Here is a 17,170-nt window from a genome sequence, read left to right on the forward strand (position 1 = left end):
AGACCCGAGGATCCCGTGCAGTCACTGGGGACGGGGCCTCCGTGCGCTAACCCTTCTTTGGCCTGGCTGGTGCCCGGGTCCCGGCGCGAAGGACGGGGGGGTGTGGGGAGCAGGGCCGGCACCCACCTGGGGGCCTCCATACACAAAGAGGACAGTGGGGTGCTTCTTTCCTGGCTGCACGGCGTGTGGCTTGTAGATCATGCCGTAGAGCCGCACGTCCGACCGCGTGTGGAAATGGAAGATTTCGGGGGGCACGTAATCCGGGGGGCAGCCTGCAGAGACACAGCGGCTGTGGCTTCTCGGGCCGGGGGCGCCCGCGAAGCACTCTGGCCGAACCCCACGCTCCGCCGGCCGGCCCTCAGCTGCAGAGGGCGCCTTCTGTGATTCCTGACAGTTTAAATCACAATCCGAGGGCCCGGGGGGACTCTGGTCCTGGCAGTGTGCCCGGGGTACAGCCCCCTGACACCCGCTCCTCTGACCTCCTGTGGGGGTGTCAACGCCACCCCTGGGATCTGAGTAGCAGCCAGTTTTAATCGTCTGCTTCTCTGACTTTCACCTTTGGTTTTGCAAAGCAACACTGGTTTTCCAATCATGACAGTGAGGCAAAATCTTTGAAGCTTATCTCGCAAGTTTATTTAGGTGGCAGATAGAGGAAGGCGATTTAAAAAGAAAAACGAGTCAACTGTAAGGTAGGTTGGGGGCTGGCAACTGCTCCGTGTAAAGGGTCAGCTGGTAAGTATTCTCGTCTCCGTGTCTTAACTACACAGCTGTGCTGTTGCGGCCCTAACGTGGTACCTAAGGGACCGGGAGCAGCCAGACCTGGCCCCCAGGCCACGGCGCGCCGACTTCTCATAGAGACGGTCTACAAACATGGCAAGATCGGGAGTTTCGGGACATGGTGCCTCGGTCCACCCGCCTGCAAGCCCGGGGCCAGGACACCTGACTTCCCACTGCTGTCCCCACTGCTGTGCCGTGTGTCCCGGTAGGCCCCATCCTCCCCTGGGTGTCCCCGTCGGTGAAACTGGGGCCAGAGTCCCTGCTCTGTCACGTCCGTGGTGATGTGGGGCGCGTCACGGACCGAGCTGGTCCCAGAGCGTGACGATGTAACAAGATGCTTTCCAGCCCACAAACACCAGGGATTCTCATTACCTAGAATGTTCTGGAAATCTAGCAGACGGCAGCTCTGGGGTCAGGCAAGGGTGTCTTTTTTAGCGAGTGATTCCCGTGTGCCAGGCGAGGTACGGAATATTAAGGCCTTCTTCCTAGGGACCGCCTGCCATCGTGCCATTTCATAGAGAAGGGACACATCTCAGGGAGCCTGACCGCCTTGCCTAGGATTCCGCGGCCAGCATTGGGCTCCGGGGCCACCCCGCGGGCTCCCGGGCAAACCGCAAGATGCCTCGTGTCCCCCGAGGCCGTGTTCGCGCCCCCGCCCCCGGCTCCACCACACACAAAGCCATCGGGACGTGCGCCCCGGGCAGGTGCCCTCGGAGACAGCTGCCCACGGGTGAGGACGCCCCGCACGGGGCCTGCCCGTGTGTGGCAGCCGGTCGTGAGCGGAATCTGCGCCCTGTGCCGTGTCCTCCTTAACTGTGGCACAGAAATGAGACGCTGTCCAGGTGGCAGGCCCCACGGGACAGGCAGGGCCACCGGTAATGCCCAATGGAGAGCTCTCAGGGCTCCGGGGAGGGGCCAGCAGGCAAGACCCTGGGCCCCTCGTGGCCTCGAGGCTGCCGGGACGGCCCCCTCTCATCGTGTTACTTGAGAGGGTGGCATCCCATTTCACAGATGGGCAAGCCGAGGTTCCTGGTGGGCGTGGGGGCCTCGGTCAAGGTCCCCAGGGATGTGGGGCTACTCACTGGCCGCCTCCATCATGCTGGCCCAGAACCGGGGCTGCTTGTGCAGAGGGTCGTCGTCGGGGCCGCTCAGCTTATAGACGTGCACGCAGGGTGGCGTGCCCACGCTGCTGTAGTGGCTGATGAACATGTCGAAGTTCTGTAGGCGGGACGGGGCGCTGAGCACCGCACGACACCAGCGTCCTTCCCCGCCCCCCGTCACCCACCAACCTATCTGCTGTCTTTGCCCTGGGTGCTCACTTGTTTAAGCTTCAAACTCCTCTGCCCCCGCGAGAGGGGCGCTATTACCGGCACGCCCATTTCACAGGTAAGCAAACTGAGGCCAAGAGGAGTCGGTCCTCTGGCCAGGGGCACACCCCCACCCCACCCCCCGTGCTAACTGACGGACCCAGGGTCGCACCCGGATCCTTCCGATGCCAGAGCGTGCTCACGTCGCTGGCTCTAGAGCCGGCAAACTACCAAACGCTTGCCCTGGACTGGAAGTAGCCCCGTGCACATTCACGGCCTGACTTTCTAGAACGTTCCCACAGGCTAAGGGGGTGGGGCAGGAATGCTGCCATCCAGCATGTCGGGGGAGTGCCCACCTGGCTGACTTTCTAGAACGTTCCCACAGGCTAAGGCGGGGGGCAAGAATGGTGCCCTCAGGCGCGTCGGGGGAGTGCCCACCTGGCTCATGGAGCAGCTGTGGGAGAAGCCGGGTGTGGTGAGGCGCACGATCTCGCCCGCCGACTCATAGCTGACCACGTAGAGGTGGTGCTCCAGGGGCGTGTCCTTCGTACCTTGGAAGTACACCAGCTTCGTCTCCTCGTTGACCCAGATCTGTGGGGACACAGGGGCTCCTCGTGAAGCAGCCCCAGGCCGGACCCTGAACTTCCCCAGGCCTTTGCTCCCGCGGTGGCTGGGGGAGGGGGCCGATGCCCGGCGGAGAGACCCAGGCTCTTCTCCCTGCCCCCACAGGGAGGGCCCAGAGTTCCGGGGATGGGAGACTCGCCCTCTCCCCAGTTTCTTTAGCCCACCAGCTGGAGAAGAACTTTCTAGGAGAGAAGCGCCTCTCGGACCTGGTGGGGCAGGAGCGGACAGCGACCTCGCTAAGCTCGCCGGGTGTCCTCTGGGAGGACTTGAAGTCGGAATGCCAACCCCAGACCGAGACGCAGAAGCAGAGGGCACAGGGCCTGGGACAGGGGCTGAAGGAGGGGCTGGCCTTGCCTGAGGGCCCCCCAGTCCCCAAGCCTGGTCCCCCAAGGGGTCAGCCCGCCCTTTGGACCCAGGTGCTCAGGGTTAAGAAGTGGGCCCCCCCCCGCCTGCTTCCTGGGTGAACCCCCATCAGACTCCAGCGTGACGTTGACATGGTGAAGCCTCCGGGGAAAGCAGGAAACAACCCCGCGACCTGGTAACACGGAGGCAAAACCCTTAAAAAAGTGTGTCCTCTGATGCAGCAAGTAGGTTCCCGGGAACTGTTCCAGAGGGCTCTGCTGTGTTCTTAATACTAAAAAAAGACAACAACTCGAACATCCCCGAGTACAGATCGCTTTCAAAATTACGGCACAGTGCTCCGTGGCCACGTAAAACCATATTTTCTAAAACAAACAAAAAACAACAAAAAACACCCTGCGTAGCCCCTAAAACGATGTCCTGCGGAGCCGTGTGCAAACAGAAAAGAGCTGCCGGGGTTTCCACCGTGGTCGGTCGCCTCCCGGGGGAAGAGGTTACGGGGAGTCTGGGGTGAGGCAAGTGAGGGGATTCGCAAACGCAGGGTCACTCAGAACGGTTCAGTCCGCACAACAAACACGACGTATCCACTGTCGCCATCGTTTCGAGATAAACGCACGTTTTCTAGAAACAGAGGGTGTTGTTGGAAAACCCCCAGGCACCTGCAGTCATTCGCCGGTTTTGTCACAAGGGCCACGTGAGACGAGGCACACGAAGGGGGCGCTCGGGACCCTCCCAGGTCCGCAAACAGCACGGGCGGCACAGACCCTCCGGAGGGGACGCGAGAGGCCCTCCCTTCCCTTTGTAAGTCTTAAATGCTGCTGCGTCGTCGACCATACTTCAGTTAAAAATAACATCAGGTGCTGCCACGGCTTTTTTTTTTTTTCCTTTTTTTTAATTTCTGGGTAAAAACCCAGGCGAGCAAACACCATAACGCCCCCAGCGGCAGAGGAAAAGGGGAGAATCCTGGCTGGTGGGTCCGCCAGACGCTGTGCCGGGGGCTTCCGGTTCAAGTCCCCTCGGGGGCCATCCGGCGATGTCCGGGGACCTCTGTGGTTGTCACACCTGGGGCGGCTGGGGCTGGGGAGGCTGCTGATGCCCCACGGTGCTCGGGACGCCCCGCTGGGGGCAGAGACTCTGCTGTAAACGCGAGCAGACCAGAGCCCTCTGATGGTCCCATTTCACAGACGACGAACTGAGCGTTAGCTCCCGGCTGCTGAGAGGCAGGAGGCACCTCTTCGCGCGCATCGACCGTAGCAGAGCAAACGAGGCAGCCTTTAACCTTCTGGCACCCGGCCTCCCGACCTCGCCTCGCAAATCAGAGCGGGGTGTGAAATCTGACAGAATCAGGACCGCACGTACCACGTGGCGTCCCCACTGGCTTCCTTCCAACAACCCACAGGGACGTCCTTCCAAGTCAGTGGAGGGGTCCGCGGTCGGGGGAGGGCATGCTCTAATCAACGCCCGTGTCTAAGGGACCTGGACCTATCCACGTCACTCCTCGCTTGCTCACTCAAGTGCCCACTAACCACCGCGGCTGCACGGACGGCCCTGTGAGGCACGCACGTGGGCTAACATCTCTCACGTCTGCTTTTGGTCCGGGAGGCACTTATGCTGGTGTGGAGAAGGGACACAGGAAGTCTGATTAAGAGCTCTCTCCACTGAAAGGCCCGGGTGGCTCAGTCGGTTGAGCGTCCGACTTCGGCTCGGGTCACGATTTCACGGTTCATGAGTTCGAGCCCCGCGTCGGGCTCTGTGCTGACGGCTCGGAGCCTGGAGCCTGCTTCGGATTCTGCGTCTCCCTGTCTCTCTGCCCCTCCCCCACCTCTGTGTGCTCACGCACGCTCTCTTTCTCTCTCTCTCTCTCTGTCCCAAAAATAAAATAAAACAGTAAAACAAACACTAAAAAAAAAAAAAGAGAGGTTTCTCCATAATATTTGGAATTTTGTAGAACTGGACCCAGGTGAAGATTTGGTCAGAGGCAAGTCCTGCCACGTCCTTACGATGGCCAGAAGCTGCAGGACAAGTGTCCCATAAGCTGCTCTCCCAGGGAGAGGTGGTCTCACGGAGCGGGGAAGGCTAACGGGGTGCCACAGGTGCACAGAGCAGCCCCCGATTCCCGGACCGGGGCTGTCCGGCTGGCCGGAAGCGGAGCCCCGCGGCCCTGGGCCCGCGGGAGCCGTGGACGGAGCCGTGGACGGAGCCGTGGACGGAGCCGTGGACGGAGCCGGGCGGAGCAGAGCAGGAGGAGGACGCAGCCAGGAGGGAAGAGAGAAGCCACAGGCACACGGGGTGGGCAGGGCAGCTGAAGCGTGCGCACGCGTGTGTCTGTGCACGTGTGTGTGTACAAGCGTGCGTGCAGGGCGGGCGGGGAGGGTTGCAAAGAGATTCTGGTACCTTGGAGCCGTGCCTTGCCAAAACCTCCCACTCGCCGCTAGTCAGCGCGATCTCCTCCTTGATGGGGCACTTAAATTCATCTGCAAGTAAGGAGAGGAAGAGGTGAAAGGGGCCCAGGAAGCCGTGAAGGGGACGCAAAGGCACTGAGGCCAAACTCCACCGGAGCCCAGGCGGCCGGGGCCAGGAGGGAGGAGGGAGGCGAGGCCGAGCCAGCCGAGCCTGGGACACGGTAAGGTGCGGGGCCAGTGCAGGGTGCTGGCACCTCCCGGGGGAAACCAGACCTCTGCGTTTTTACCGGAAGCACCGATTTTAGAACCCGGCACGGACCAAACCAGCAACTTCCGGACTCTCGGCCGGTGACCTCTCAGAATGTGTTAGGTTTTGGAGAACGAGGTCTTGATTAGAACGCTTGGGCTGAGCAAAGGCTCAGCTGAGATCCTATGACAGACCTTTGGGGTTTTTGTTGTTTTGGTAGATCTCACTTTTGAATTTCCATCAGGCAAATAACTACGGATGCTAGTAGGCACACATTACAAATTTATTAAGACGGTTTACGAGTGACGCGGTTTCATGCCGTGCCCGCCTGACAGAGGCCCGGCAGACATCGACTCCTGCTGCAGAGATCTGGGCCCAGAGATTGGTCACAGCTGGATCTGGGAGGGAGGGACGCTCCTCCCGCGGTCCCCGCTCGCGGAGGCTGGACACGGCTGACTTTTCGCTCCTTCAGATCCTTACCGGAGCCCGTCCGGCGTCGGGCCTGCAGGGAGCGGGTGCAGGCCCGGGAGTGGAACCTCTCGTGGCCGCCGTTGGAGCCCCGCCCCTTGGGGAAGGACCCGGCGCACCCGCTGACGGCGGGCCATGCGCCGCCCTCCCGGCTGCCACGTCCTCTCAGCCTTCCGGGTTCAAGGCCACACTTCTCAGTGGAGGGGCTGCCCACCACACGGGCTCGGCCCTCTCTCGCGGGACCCTCTGCCGCGAAGGGCCCCTCGCGCGGCCTGGACACACTGCCCCAGCCGGCGTCCCACTTCTGGCTGGCGCCCCAGGCTCCTGACCTTCCCTCCTCTTCCCCAGGCGCCCCGATGGCAACTTTCAAGAACTCATGCCTTCTGGTCCAAAGGGACCGAGGTCTCGCCTTCTCGGCTACCCAACGGCCGCCTAGCAGGCACGAGCCACGCGATGGTAAGCGCGAGCTGGGGACCAGGCGGGCCGCACGGGGTGGGAGGGAGAGCTGGCGTGCCCACTGCAAAGGCAGGAGGTCCCTGAGGGGCACCTGCCACGAGCTCCACCCAGCGACCACCACAGGCAGGAATGAGGCTGTTCCAAGCGAAGACTCCCGAGCTCACGTCAGGTGGTGGCGGCCAAGTCAGAGGGACACACGACGGGAAAGCTCAAGAGCAGTGAGCCACAGGAAGCCCGCCTTCGGGATGGCCTAGCCAGCCCGTGCTGTGTTGCACCCCGAGTGACAGCAGTGACAGGTCCCCGAGACGGCAGTCACTCCTCTGTTGCCGTCTTACTCGAGTCCCATCAGTTCGAGGCTTCGCCTGTTCCTGACGCTCGGGCCACACGCTCTCAGGCCTCCATTCCCTGTGCGGGAGCTGACTCTACGCTGGGGGACACTGGGCGATGTCGGGGACATCTGGGGCTGTCACGAGGGGGGCTCCTGGCACTGAGTGGGCGGGGGGGGGGGGGCGTCAGGGATGCCGCTCAGCCCCCAACAGAGCCTACGACGTCCCCGCTGAGGACCACCCGGCCCAGCGTCCGCAGTGGCCGGGGGTGGGGTGTCGGAGGGGCCCTGGCTGGCTCTCAGCCCACGCTGCTTCCCCACCCCGTCCCGAGGCCGAGACGCCATCTGCGTGAGGACCCCCGCATGCCCGCTGCGGGTATCCTTCTGCTCGCTGGGACTCCAGGCACGCAGACCTGCCCACACAGCATGTCCACTCCCGGGCACTCCGACGTGAACACATCCAAACCTCAACTGGACGTTTCTCTCCTAAATCTGTCCCTCCCACACTCTTTCTGTCTCACGCCGACACTCCAAAAACCTTCCGGTTTCTCTCTCAGACCCTACGTCCAATCCACCGGCAGACTGCTGACTCAGAGGTCAAAGTGCATCCAGAATCGAATCTGCCTGGGTTGGCCCAGCCTGCTGCCCTGACCCACCCTGGCTACACTCCACACAGCAACCCCAGGAACCGCTTAAACTGATGTGAGATCAGTGGTAAAAGCCCAAGTCCTCCCTGAGGCCCCCAAGGCCCGGTACAACGTGCCCTGGCCCCTCTCCTCCCTCTTCCCCTCCCCCCCTCCCCCAGCTCACTCTTCTCCAGCCACACGGGCCTCTTTGCTGTGTGTCCACCAGGCCAGGCGGCTACTGCCCCAGGACCTCTGCACAGGCTGTGCCCTCCACCTGGAATGACCTGTGTGGCTGCCTCGGCCACCTGTTCCGGGTCTCTGCGCATGACCCATGGGCAGAGACGCCCCTCTGACCCCCCCCCCCCCGCTAGAAAGAAGGCCCCTCACTCTCTAACCTCCTGTCCCGCTGCACGTGCTCCCACACTCACCCCGAGGTATGGTCTTCAATTGTTTTTGGATGGCTGCCCACCCTCCTCCACTAGAGAGTTCCACAAGAGCAGGGATTTTCCTTTCTCTCTTTAGATTCATACCCCTGGCACCTAGAGCAGGGGTCGGCCGCTTTTCCCATAAGGGGCCAAACAGCACGTTTTCAGCGATGCAAGACATAGGTCACACTGCCGCCACCCTCCTCAACTCTGTCATCGCGGCATGAGATCAGCCACAGACAGCCTGTAAATGAATGAGCGCGGCCGTGTGCCAATAAAACTTTATTTGCAAAAACGGGCAGCGGGCCGGATTTGATCTGTGGCCGTGGTGTGCCCGCCCCTGGTGTGAGAAGGGCCTGGCACGTGGTCGGCGCTGGATACACGCTGCCGACCGAGAACCCCTGCCAGACCGCCCCTGCCAGACCGCGAAAGACGTTCCAGAGAGGCTGGCTTTCTGACTCCTCCCAGCCCCGCCCCTTCGCGGACCGCTCACGCTCACGGGGCGGGGTCAGTCGGGCCTTGCTCACCTTCCCCGGGGCTGAAGGGCTCACTCCAGTCGTAGCCTCCGGGCTTTAGGATGGCGGTGACCTTGTACAAGTGGCAGAAGCCGGTCTTGCACTCGTTGGCACGGAGGAAGCAGAGCTCGCCCTCTCCCTCGGACTGGGGGAACGGGTAGAAGATGTCGTGAACCTGTCCGGGCAGAAGGCGGACCGTGCGTCAGGAGGCGGGCCGCCGCCGCGTGGCCAGGCGTCCGTCCGTGGAAGGCGAACTCGGCCTGCTGCCCCGCCCCCGCCCCCGCCCCGCCCCCGCCCCGGCCCCGCCCAGCCGGGGATCTGGGGGCCCGGGCGGGGCGCAACACCCGGCGTCTCCCCACGCTTACGTTGATCCACACGTCGGTGACCTCCTCGTACACCACGTGCGGCTGGACGTTCCTGGGCACCGCTCTGGCCGAGGCCACCCGCTCCTGCTCATCCTCGGTGGCGGGGATGAACAGGGCCGGGGGGAGGAGGACGAGCTGGAGCCGCTGCTGGGGCCGGTCCAGGAACATAGCCCAGGCACTGAGGGGGCGACAAGAGAGAGCGGCCGGAGGCCTCAGGGCCCAGCGGGGGAAGCCGGGTGACAGACGCCTCCCTTTCCGAACGCGTGGCGTCACAACCACCCTTCCTCTGGCGGCCTGGCCTACACTCGACCGGGTAACCCCGTAGCACACAAAGGCTTCTCGTTAGCACAGGCCCTCCAGAGAAGATGGGGGGGGGGGGGGCGGCGACAGGACTCTAACTCAACCATTCTGGAAACATCGCGTGTCATTAGGACTCAGAGCAGCGTTTCGAAGACGTCTCCTTCACTACCCTTTATTTCCTGTTTTGCTCTGAATGGACATTGTACTTTAGTGTGTGTGTGTGTGTGTGTGTTAAAAAATTGTTCATCCTGTCAAACCACCGGAGTCCTTAAGGACTTGGGATAGAGGCAGGCAAACGGCAACTTAAAAAAGACAAAATCCCGTTGGAGGTGGGGACACCTGGCTGGCTCAGTCGGTGGAGGGGCCGTGAATTCGAGCCCCGCGTTGGTGTAGGTATCACTTAAAAATCACGTTTGGGAGCTACTCTATCATTATGTTCTGTCCTCAAAACAACTGTTTTGAAATAAAACTTCTCAAAACTGGGGGGAAAAAAGTTCTCTGTACCTTTTCTTTTTTAACGCTGATTTATTTTTGAGACAGAGCACAAGTGGGGGAGGGGCAGAGAGAGGAGACACCGAATCCGAAGCAGGCTCCAGGCTCCAGGCTCGGAGCTGTCGGCACAGAGCGCGACACGGGGCTCGAACCCACAAGCCGCGAGATCATGACCTGAGCCGAAGTCGGATGCTTAACGGACTAAGCCACCTAGGTGCCTTATGTTTTTGTTTTTTATTTTATTTTATTTTATTTTAATTTTATTTATTTATTTTTATTTTAAAAACTTTTTTTAATGTTTATTTTTGACAGAGAGAGAGAGAGAGAGAGACAGAGACAAGCAGGGGAGGAGGAGCAGAGACAGGGAGACACAGAATCCCAAGCAGGCTCCAGGCTCCGAGCTGTCAGCACAGAGCCCGACACGGGGCTTGAACCCATGATGCTTAACCTCCTGAGCCATCCAGGTGCCCCTCTACCTTCCCCGACTGTAAACGGACAATGTGTTCTAAACGGAGATGTCGGTACCGTAAGTAGAGAAGCTGAGTCTCAACACGGAACGAGAACAACTAAAACCAAAGAGCGATGCCACAGGGACAGGAGATTCCAGCCAGAGCCTGCCGCCCGCCAAAGGCCCGGCACCTCGGTCCAGGCTGCCTCTGTGATACAGGGGCCGGCAAGTGAATATTCCAGCCTCGTGTGCCACACAGTTCCTTTCGAAAGCAGCCCGTCAACCCCGCCAACGTGGCGTGAAAGCAGCTGCGGACGATCTGTACACCAGCAAGTGTGGCCCAGTGACCATAAAACTTTATTCCTGGACGCTGAAATGTGGATTTCATATCATTTCCGTGTGTGAGGAGGTATTCTTCTTTGGATTTTCTGACTTCTAAGTGTTTAGAAAGCACGAAGGCCGCTCTTGGCTCGCGGGCCATACGGAAACTGACATCGGGCTGCCTGGCCTGCGTGCGGTGGCCCGGGGCCCGGCTCCAGAGACTTGCCCTTGATGTGGCCGCAGGGTCACGAGGTGAGTGACGAGGCAACACTCACTATTTGCCGTCCCGGGTCCACCCGGCCCTGGCGATGTACTCCACCCTGGGGAAGAGCGTGCTGAAGGGTTGTGCCAGCTCCTTCTCTTGGGTCGCCACGATCTAAGGGGAGAGCAGACTCAGGTCACACTTGGGCCCGACCACATGGTGCCTGGGAGGAGATGGCCGCTGCTGGGGGTGGGGTGGGGGGATACCGTGTCCCCCAAATCCCTATCTTGGGGTCCTGGCTCCCGGTGCCTCAGAAAGGGCCTTATTCGGAAGCGGGGCGGCTACAGTGTCATTAGTTAAGGTGGTGCTGGAATAGGGTAGCCCCCTTTCGTAAGGGGGATGTGAGGACTCAGCTGCCAGGCAGAGGACACCTTGTGACAAAAGGCAGGACAAGGCGAGGAGCGGGGCCGGGAACAGACCCCGTCACGGCCGCAGAAGGAGCCGGACTGCCCACACCTTGCTATCAGACGTTTAGGCTCCAGAGCCAGGAGGCAACATGCTTCTGTGATCCGAGCCCCCGGCATGTGGGGCTCTGTCAGGACAGCCTGTTGGCAGGAAAGCGAGGGCTCTGGCCTGGGCTGTCACCACAGAGCCAGGCAGCCTTGGGCGACACAACGTCCAGCTGCCGCGGCTTCCCGGAGGCTAACGGGGCCGGCGCTCGGCGGTTCCGGAGGATGGGCCGAGAACCACGTTGCTGGCAGGGGCTCAGTGAAGCCACCTAACGTCAGGTCTGTGTAAGATCTGCCAGAACGTTCTGGTACGGAGTGTAGAAAGGAGGTTTTGGTCAGGGTCTGATCATTCCGAAACCAAAACCTAACCCCCGATCGTGAAAATAAGCACATTTTATCTTCCGCCTTTTGGGAAACCTCACACAAAAAGTCATTCCGGCACAAACGTCCCAGAGCTTCCTCAGCCTGAGTACTCTGACCTCTGACCTAGGGGGGGGGAGGTGGTTTCCGTCTGACCTGGCATCCCCTCAGCCCTTCTCGGTTATAGCCTCTCCTGCCCTCCCGGCTGCGGGGTCCTGAGCGAGTGCTCCCGGGGTGATAAGGACGCTTGTTGTCGATACTGACCCCGGGGTGACAGAGAGAAGCGTCTGGAGCACTGACCATCCCGGCGAAGTTATAGGTGAGGACCTGCCCAAATGCCAGGGACGGGGAGTGGCCGGGGCGGAGCTCTAGTCCCCTGGACGACTACCCAACGGAGCTTTCTGCTCTGGAGACTGTTCTGGAAGCTCTTGTGGGACCTTCTGCTCAAGGGCCGCTCCTCAGCATCGCCTCCTCACACCCCAGGACCACCCAGAGGCAGATGAGGCCGGGCCACCACTCATTTTCGAGACCGAGGCGGGGTGACGGGGCGCTACGGAGGCAGTGCCTTTTCGGGTTCGCGTGCCCCTGGAAAGGGGGCAAGCGGCCTGCTGATGTCGCCCAACTGTCCCCCCATCTCCACCACCTACCCCGGCCCCACCCCTCCTCACCCAGCTCCCCCCCGGGCACCCTGGCCACGCTCACCTTGCCCTGACTATCGGTCTGAAACTCGGCCAGCTTCAGGGCGATCTTGGGATTCTTGCTGCCTGCAGAAATGAAAGGGAGGTGAGGCCGGCAGGTGTCGCCCGTGAGGGCTGAGAGCAGGTGTCTGGGGTGGAGGTTGTGGGGTGATGCCCTAGGAAGGTGACAAAGCCAGCGTGGGAGGGAGGGGCAGGAAGGGACCAGGTATCCAAAGGTCTCTCCGTGGGCACGTCAACGCTCTGGTCCGGGCACAAAGTCCCTCGGGCAGGCCTTTCTGACTCTGGCCCTGGACCTTGTTCCGTGACAACCGTCTTTACCATTTAAGAACGCAGGCCAGACCCCGTGCTGGGTGGGAAGGCGGGTCGTGGGGGGACAAACATAAAGAACATGCCTCCCTGCCTTTGGAGAGCCTGAGAGTTGGTCGCAAAGACAGGGCACGTCCACAATAAGACCGTCAACGATGCGGACAGGTGACACGTGTCCCCCGTGCCTCAGCTGGGCCCCGAGCTGTCGGGAGGCACGTGGCTTACTGGCTGGGATGGCCAAATGGCACTCGCCACAGACAGGTGCGGGTCAGGCTCCAGCCCCACCTACGATCAGTCCCCACCGTGGCCTGCACGGTGCTCACCCCGGGACAGGCAGCCCCTCCGAGGCTCAGCTTCCCACCCGTGCAGCGGGGCAGGAGGAGGGCCGACCTTTCCCAGTTGCACCAGGGACTGGAAGTATCCCTGCAAGGCCCTGTCGGGTGGAGCACATAGTAGGCGCTTCCCACACGCTTCCCAGGGGACCAAAAACAGGCCGAACCCGGCTGCAACGTATTTTCAATTAGCTCGCCAAGCATTTTTAAATAATTCGAGGAGCGTTTAAGAAGCAGGCGGTTTCTTGGAGCCATCTGGATTTCTGGCCTCCTCGAGAACAGGGCAAACTCGAGCCTGCATTCTCACGGGGTGCCAAGGATCTGACGCGCCCTCGGATGGGGCCGCACCCCCAGGGCCCCCCTCTCGCACCGTCTCCCCGGGCCCCGAGATCACCGATAGTGGCACCGGCCCCGCTGCCGTTGTCGAGCCCGGCCTGCCTCTCTGGGTCCTGGTTGGTGCACGCCTGCCCTGCTGGGCAGCCCGGGCCACTGCCCAGTGCCCTCACCTGTCCTGGGGTATCGGTAGGAGTCCGTCTTCCTTTCTTCTAGCGCGGGAGAGGGCACGTGAATAATTTCCACCTCAGACTCGTCAACTTCCTCATACAGGATCCGCAGCGTCTTGCAGCCTTCCGGACCTGGAAGGGGCAGGGGGAGCTGCTGGGGGCGCCAGACGTCCCTGCTGTCACCCCACCTTCTGCCGCACAGAAAGGGGACCCAGCTCTACCACGGCAGGGCCCGGATAAGAGCCTGAGCCCCCCGGGCTAGAAGCCTGGCCCTGCTGTTTACTGTAACCGTTACATCTCATGCCAGGGCCTCAGTGTTCTCACCTGTGCCATGGGAAGAACTGAGCCGTTCCTAGGAGATGGCATGAGAGGTGGCTCTATGTGGTGTTATGGGGCCGAACTGAAATCCCGTGTGGGGAGCCCCCAGCACCTCAGAATGGGGCTGTTATTTGGGGACAGGGTGTTAGAGAGATGATGAGTTTGAGAGGAGGTCATCAGAGTGGCCCGATCCAATCTGACTGGTGTCCTCATTAACAAGACATGAGGGCACAGACACGCAGAGGGACGACCACGTGAGGACACGGGGAGAAGACGGCCGTCTGCACACCGAGGAGAGCGGCCCCAGGAGGAAGCAGCCCCGGGGATGCCTGATGGCCGACCTCCCGCCTCCGGGACCAGGACGGTAAATGCTTATTGTTGAGCCGCCGTGTCTGGGGGGCTTGCTTCTGGCGGCCCCAGCGGAGTAACACGCAGGGCTCGGCTCAAGAAGGCTCGGGATAAGCATCGTGAGAAGTGCGTGAATCCCCGAGCGGTGGCCGCTTGGAAAGGAACGCGGCACGGGCAGTGCTGACCTCACGGGAGGGAGCCCACGGCTGCTGCTTCCTCCTGAGGCTGCCGAAAAGGGTCCCCATCTGCAGCGTCCTATGGTGCCTCCAGAACCAGCGGCCCAGCCCCACCCGGTCTGCAGGGGGGGAGGGGGCACAGGAGGGGTGAGCCGCTGGCCTGAGGCCATACGGGGTGGGACTGGCCGCACCGCAGCCCGAACCCCTGCCTCAGACTTCTGCGTCCACCTGCCCCGCACGAAGGACTCCTGAGCCCCAGACCCCGACAGCCAGGAAGAATACTCTCGGGTTGCTGTGGCCGAGGAAAAGCGCCATCCCTTTGCGCGAGACAGCACAGGAGGTGACCCCGGGTGTGGGGTCTGGGAGGGGGCTACCCCAGATGGCTGACGGCCATGGAGTTGGGGGGGGGGGGTCTTCCTCGAAGGGGTTTCTGAGCCGGCACCAGCACGCCAGAGAAAGGACCTCTGAGATCATCTAGACCAGCGGACCCCAACCAAGGGCCGTTCTGTGTGCCCAGGGGTCGGTCACCTGAGCTGGTCAGAACCCGAGGAACACCTCAGGTCAGGGATGCTGTTCAACACCTCACAGTGCTCAGGACGGCCCCCAGCACAGAGGATGAGCCAGCCCCGAAGTCCAGAGTGCCGAGGGGGAGAGATCCGGTTCGTGGCCAAGGACCCCATCTTACCGACCGGGACGCTTCAGGCCTGCAGACAGCCACAGGCTAAAAGAGCTGACCCCGGACCCTAGCTCCAGAGGCACGGGCCCCGGGGCTACTCCTCAGCGCGCTGAGGAGCCCGGCCCAGGTGGAAGGAGAGGTCACGGCGCTGTCCCCTGTAACCTGCGACCCGGCCTGAGTCTCGGGCAGCACCAGGCGGCCTCAGGTGCCCCTCTGATGGGGCGACCCCTCCTGTTCCTGGGAGCCAACTTAAACATATCGTGCTGGCTTCTTTGTATCACAGGATTTAGTGTCTTGCTTCTGTTGATGGCAGGACCATAAAGTCTTCTTTCAAGTCAATTTAAGGACAAGGTGAGTTGAACTAGAGGCAAGAGCGAACAGGAGACGGGGCTCTGACGGCAGACGGCCGGAGCCCGGGGCCGGGACGTGAGCACCGCTGAAGCTCACAGGGGTACGAAGGCCACGGAGAAATCAATTAGCAGCACAAGAGGGTCTGATGCTACCGGCACGTTCCAGAAACAAGTCCCCCACCCAGAGCAGATGGATCTTGCTTGACCGAACACTGGAGGGGACAAGATACCCCCTGCACTACGGGGACAAAGACACAGAGATACAAAAGGACCCACTGATCTGGCTTCTTCCATAAAGAGGAAATCCATCAAGATCGAAGCCGTGTGTAGCTCCCGCTCAGCTCTCTTATAGCTGGAATTTTCTGTGTGGCAGGATTCAGGATCCTCGGGCCTGCTGACATTTGGGGCTGGATCACTCCTTGTGGGAGAGAGCCGTCCTGGCCACTGTAGGGCGCAGAGTAGCACCCGTGGCTCCTGCCTGCTCGGTACCAGTAGCCACCCAGTCGTGACAACCACAGATGTCCCCAGACGTCACCTGGGGTCTCCTGGGAGCAGAATCGTCCCTGGCTAAGAGCCACTGAGAAACTCCCAGATCAGAAGGTGTATATAAAAATGTTCAGGGGCGCCTGGGTGGCTCAGTCAGTTAAGCGTCCGACTTCGGCTCAGGTCATGATCTCACGGTTCGTGGGTTCGAGCCCCGTGTCGGGCTCTGTGCTGACGTCTCAGAGCCTGGAGCCATTTCAGAGTCTGTGTCTCCCTGTGTCTCTGCCCCTTCCCTGCTTGCTCTCTGTCTCTATCTCAAAAATAATAAACATTAAAAAAATTTTTAAAAAAATGTTCGCCATAGCACCGTTTACAATAAAAAGCGAAACCCAAACCAAACACCGGCAACAGCCGAAGTGTCGGTAGGTGTGGAACCGGTTAAACACGCCGTGGCCCATCGTCACCCCAGGGACAGTTAGTCATCAGAGTCCTCTGTGTCCTGACTGCAACCGACAGAAAGTTCGTACCCCCGAATTCAAATGTCAAATCCTACCCGGAGGCGCTGGTAGGGGGAGGTGGGGCCTCCGGGAGGGGATTAAGTCAGGAGGGCGGGAGCCCCGGGAATGAGACGAGCCCTCACGACAGAGGCCCAGCGAGTGCCCCGCCCTTCTGCCCTGTGAGCACGCGGGGAGAGGACAGTGGTCGTGAGCCAGGAGGCAGGTTCTCAACAGACGCCGTATCTGCTGGCGCCCCGGCCTTGGACGGCTCGCCCCCAGAACCCGGAGGAAAAGATGTCTGTTGTTCCCCAGCCCCCCGGGCCTGTGGGGTCCTGTCAGAGCGGCCTGAACGGCTTGGGACACGACTATCGACACAAAAGGCTCTGCGGTTTGTTTCAAGCGAAAAGAGCCGAGAGCAGAGAAGCAGGCAGACCGTGGCTCCGCTACCAGAAGGGACGCGCGGGAAGCGCTTTGGCAAACGCGAGGGCGCCTACCCTCCCCGGAGGCGGCAGGGCACCACCAGTAGCCGGTGAAGCGGTCGAATTCTTCCTGGATGACGAAGGTGGCCACGCCCGCAGACCTGGGGTCATCGAGGACACTGGGTGAGCCTGGACAGGGAGAGAGCCGCACGAGGTGAGGAACCCGGCGCACAGCCGGCCTCCGCCCCAAGCACCGCGCACACTCGAGGCTGAAACATCCTACGGCTGAGGGCGTCCAGAGCGCTTGAGGGGTTGACCCGCAGCCCTGGCCCCTGCCGCGCAATGCCAGGAGCGTCCTTAAGCAGCCACCACAGCTAACGGTGTCTCCGGACGCGGCCGGCGTCCGTGCCGCCTGGGCTAAGCTTCAGGTTTAGGGAGAGAGCGCTGGGGCTGCGGGCAGGAAGGGCCGTGTGACCGGAGCCCCTGACTGGGGCAGAGCTCCACACAACATGCAGGAGAAGGAGGTCACTTCTGG

The 17,170-nt window shown here is 61.4% G+C and overlaps 1 protein-coding gene across 14 annotated transcripts in view; it reads right to left on the reverse strand.

Moving 5' to 3' along the window:
* Nucleotides 1–17,170, reverse strand: part of DPP9 (dipeptidyl peptidase 9) — a 40,797-nt gene that overhangs the window by 8,399 nt on the left and 15,228 nt on the right. For 10 of the 14 annotated variants that reach the window (XM_042977826.1, XM_042977831.1, XM_042977834.1 and 7 more), the window contains 10 exons: nucleotides 16,711–16,824; nucleotides 13,372–13,500; nucleotides 12,232–12,293; nucleotides 10,734–10,834; nucleotides 8,898–9,075; nucleotides 8,545–8,707; nucleotides 5,463–5,542; nucleotides 2,523–2,675; nucleotides 1,860–1,995; nucleotides 127–272 (listed from right to left, as the gene is read on the reverse strand). In XM_042977826.1, the coding sequence (XP_042833760.1) occupies nucleotides 127–272; nucleotides 1,860–1,995; nucleotides 2,523–2,675; nucleotides 5,463–5,542; nucleotides 8,545–8,707; nucleotides 8,898–9,075; nucleotides 10,734–10,834; nucleotides 12,232–12,293; nucleotides 13,372–13,500; nucleotides 16,711–16,824 (1,262 nt within the window). Of the gene's footprint in view, nucleotides 1–126; nucleotides 273–1,859; nucleotides 1,996–2,522; nucleotides 2,676–3,781; nucleotides 4,188–5,462; nucleotides 5,543–5,580; nucleotides 6,220–8,544; nucleotides 8,708–8,897; nucleotides 9,076–10,459; nucleotides 10,835–12,231; nucleotides 12,294–13,371; nucleotides 13,501–16,710; nucleotides 16,825–17,170 lie in introns of those variants that run through there. The other 4 variants (XR_006214588.1, XM_042977835.1, XM_042977837.1 and 1 more) reach the window with 4 other exon arrangements.

This window comes from Panthera tigris, chromosome A2 (genome assembly GCF_018350195.1).
Source record: "Panthera tigris isolate Pti1 chromosome A2, P.tigris_Pti1_mat1.1, whole genome shotgun sequence".
Classification (NCBI taxonomy): domain Eukaryota; kingdom Metazoa; phylum Chordata; class Mammalia; order Carnivora; family Felidae; genus Panthera; species Panthera tigris.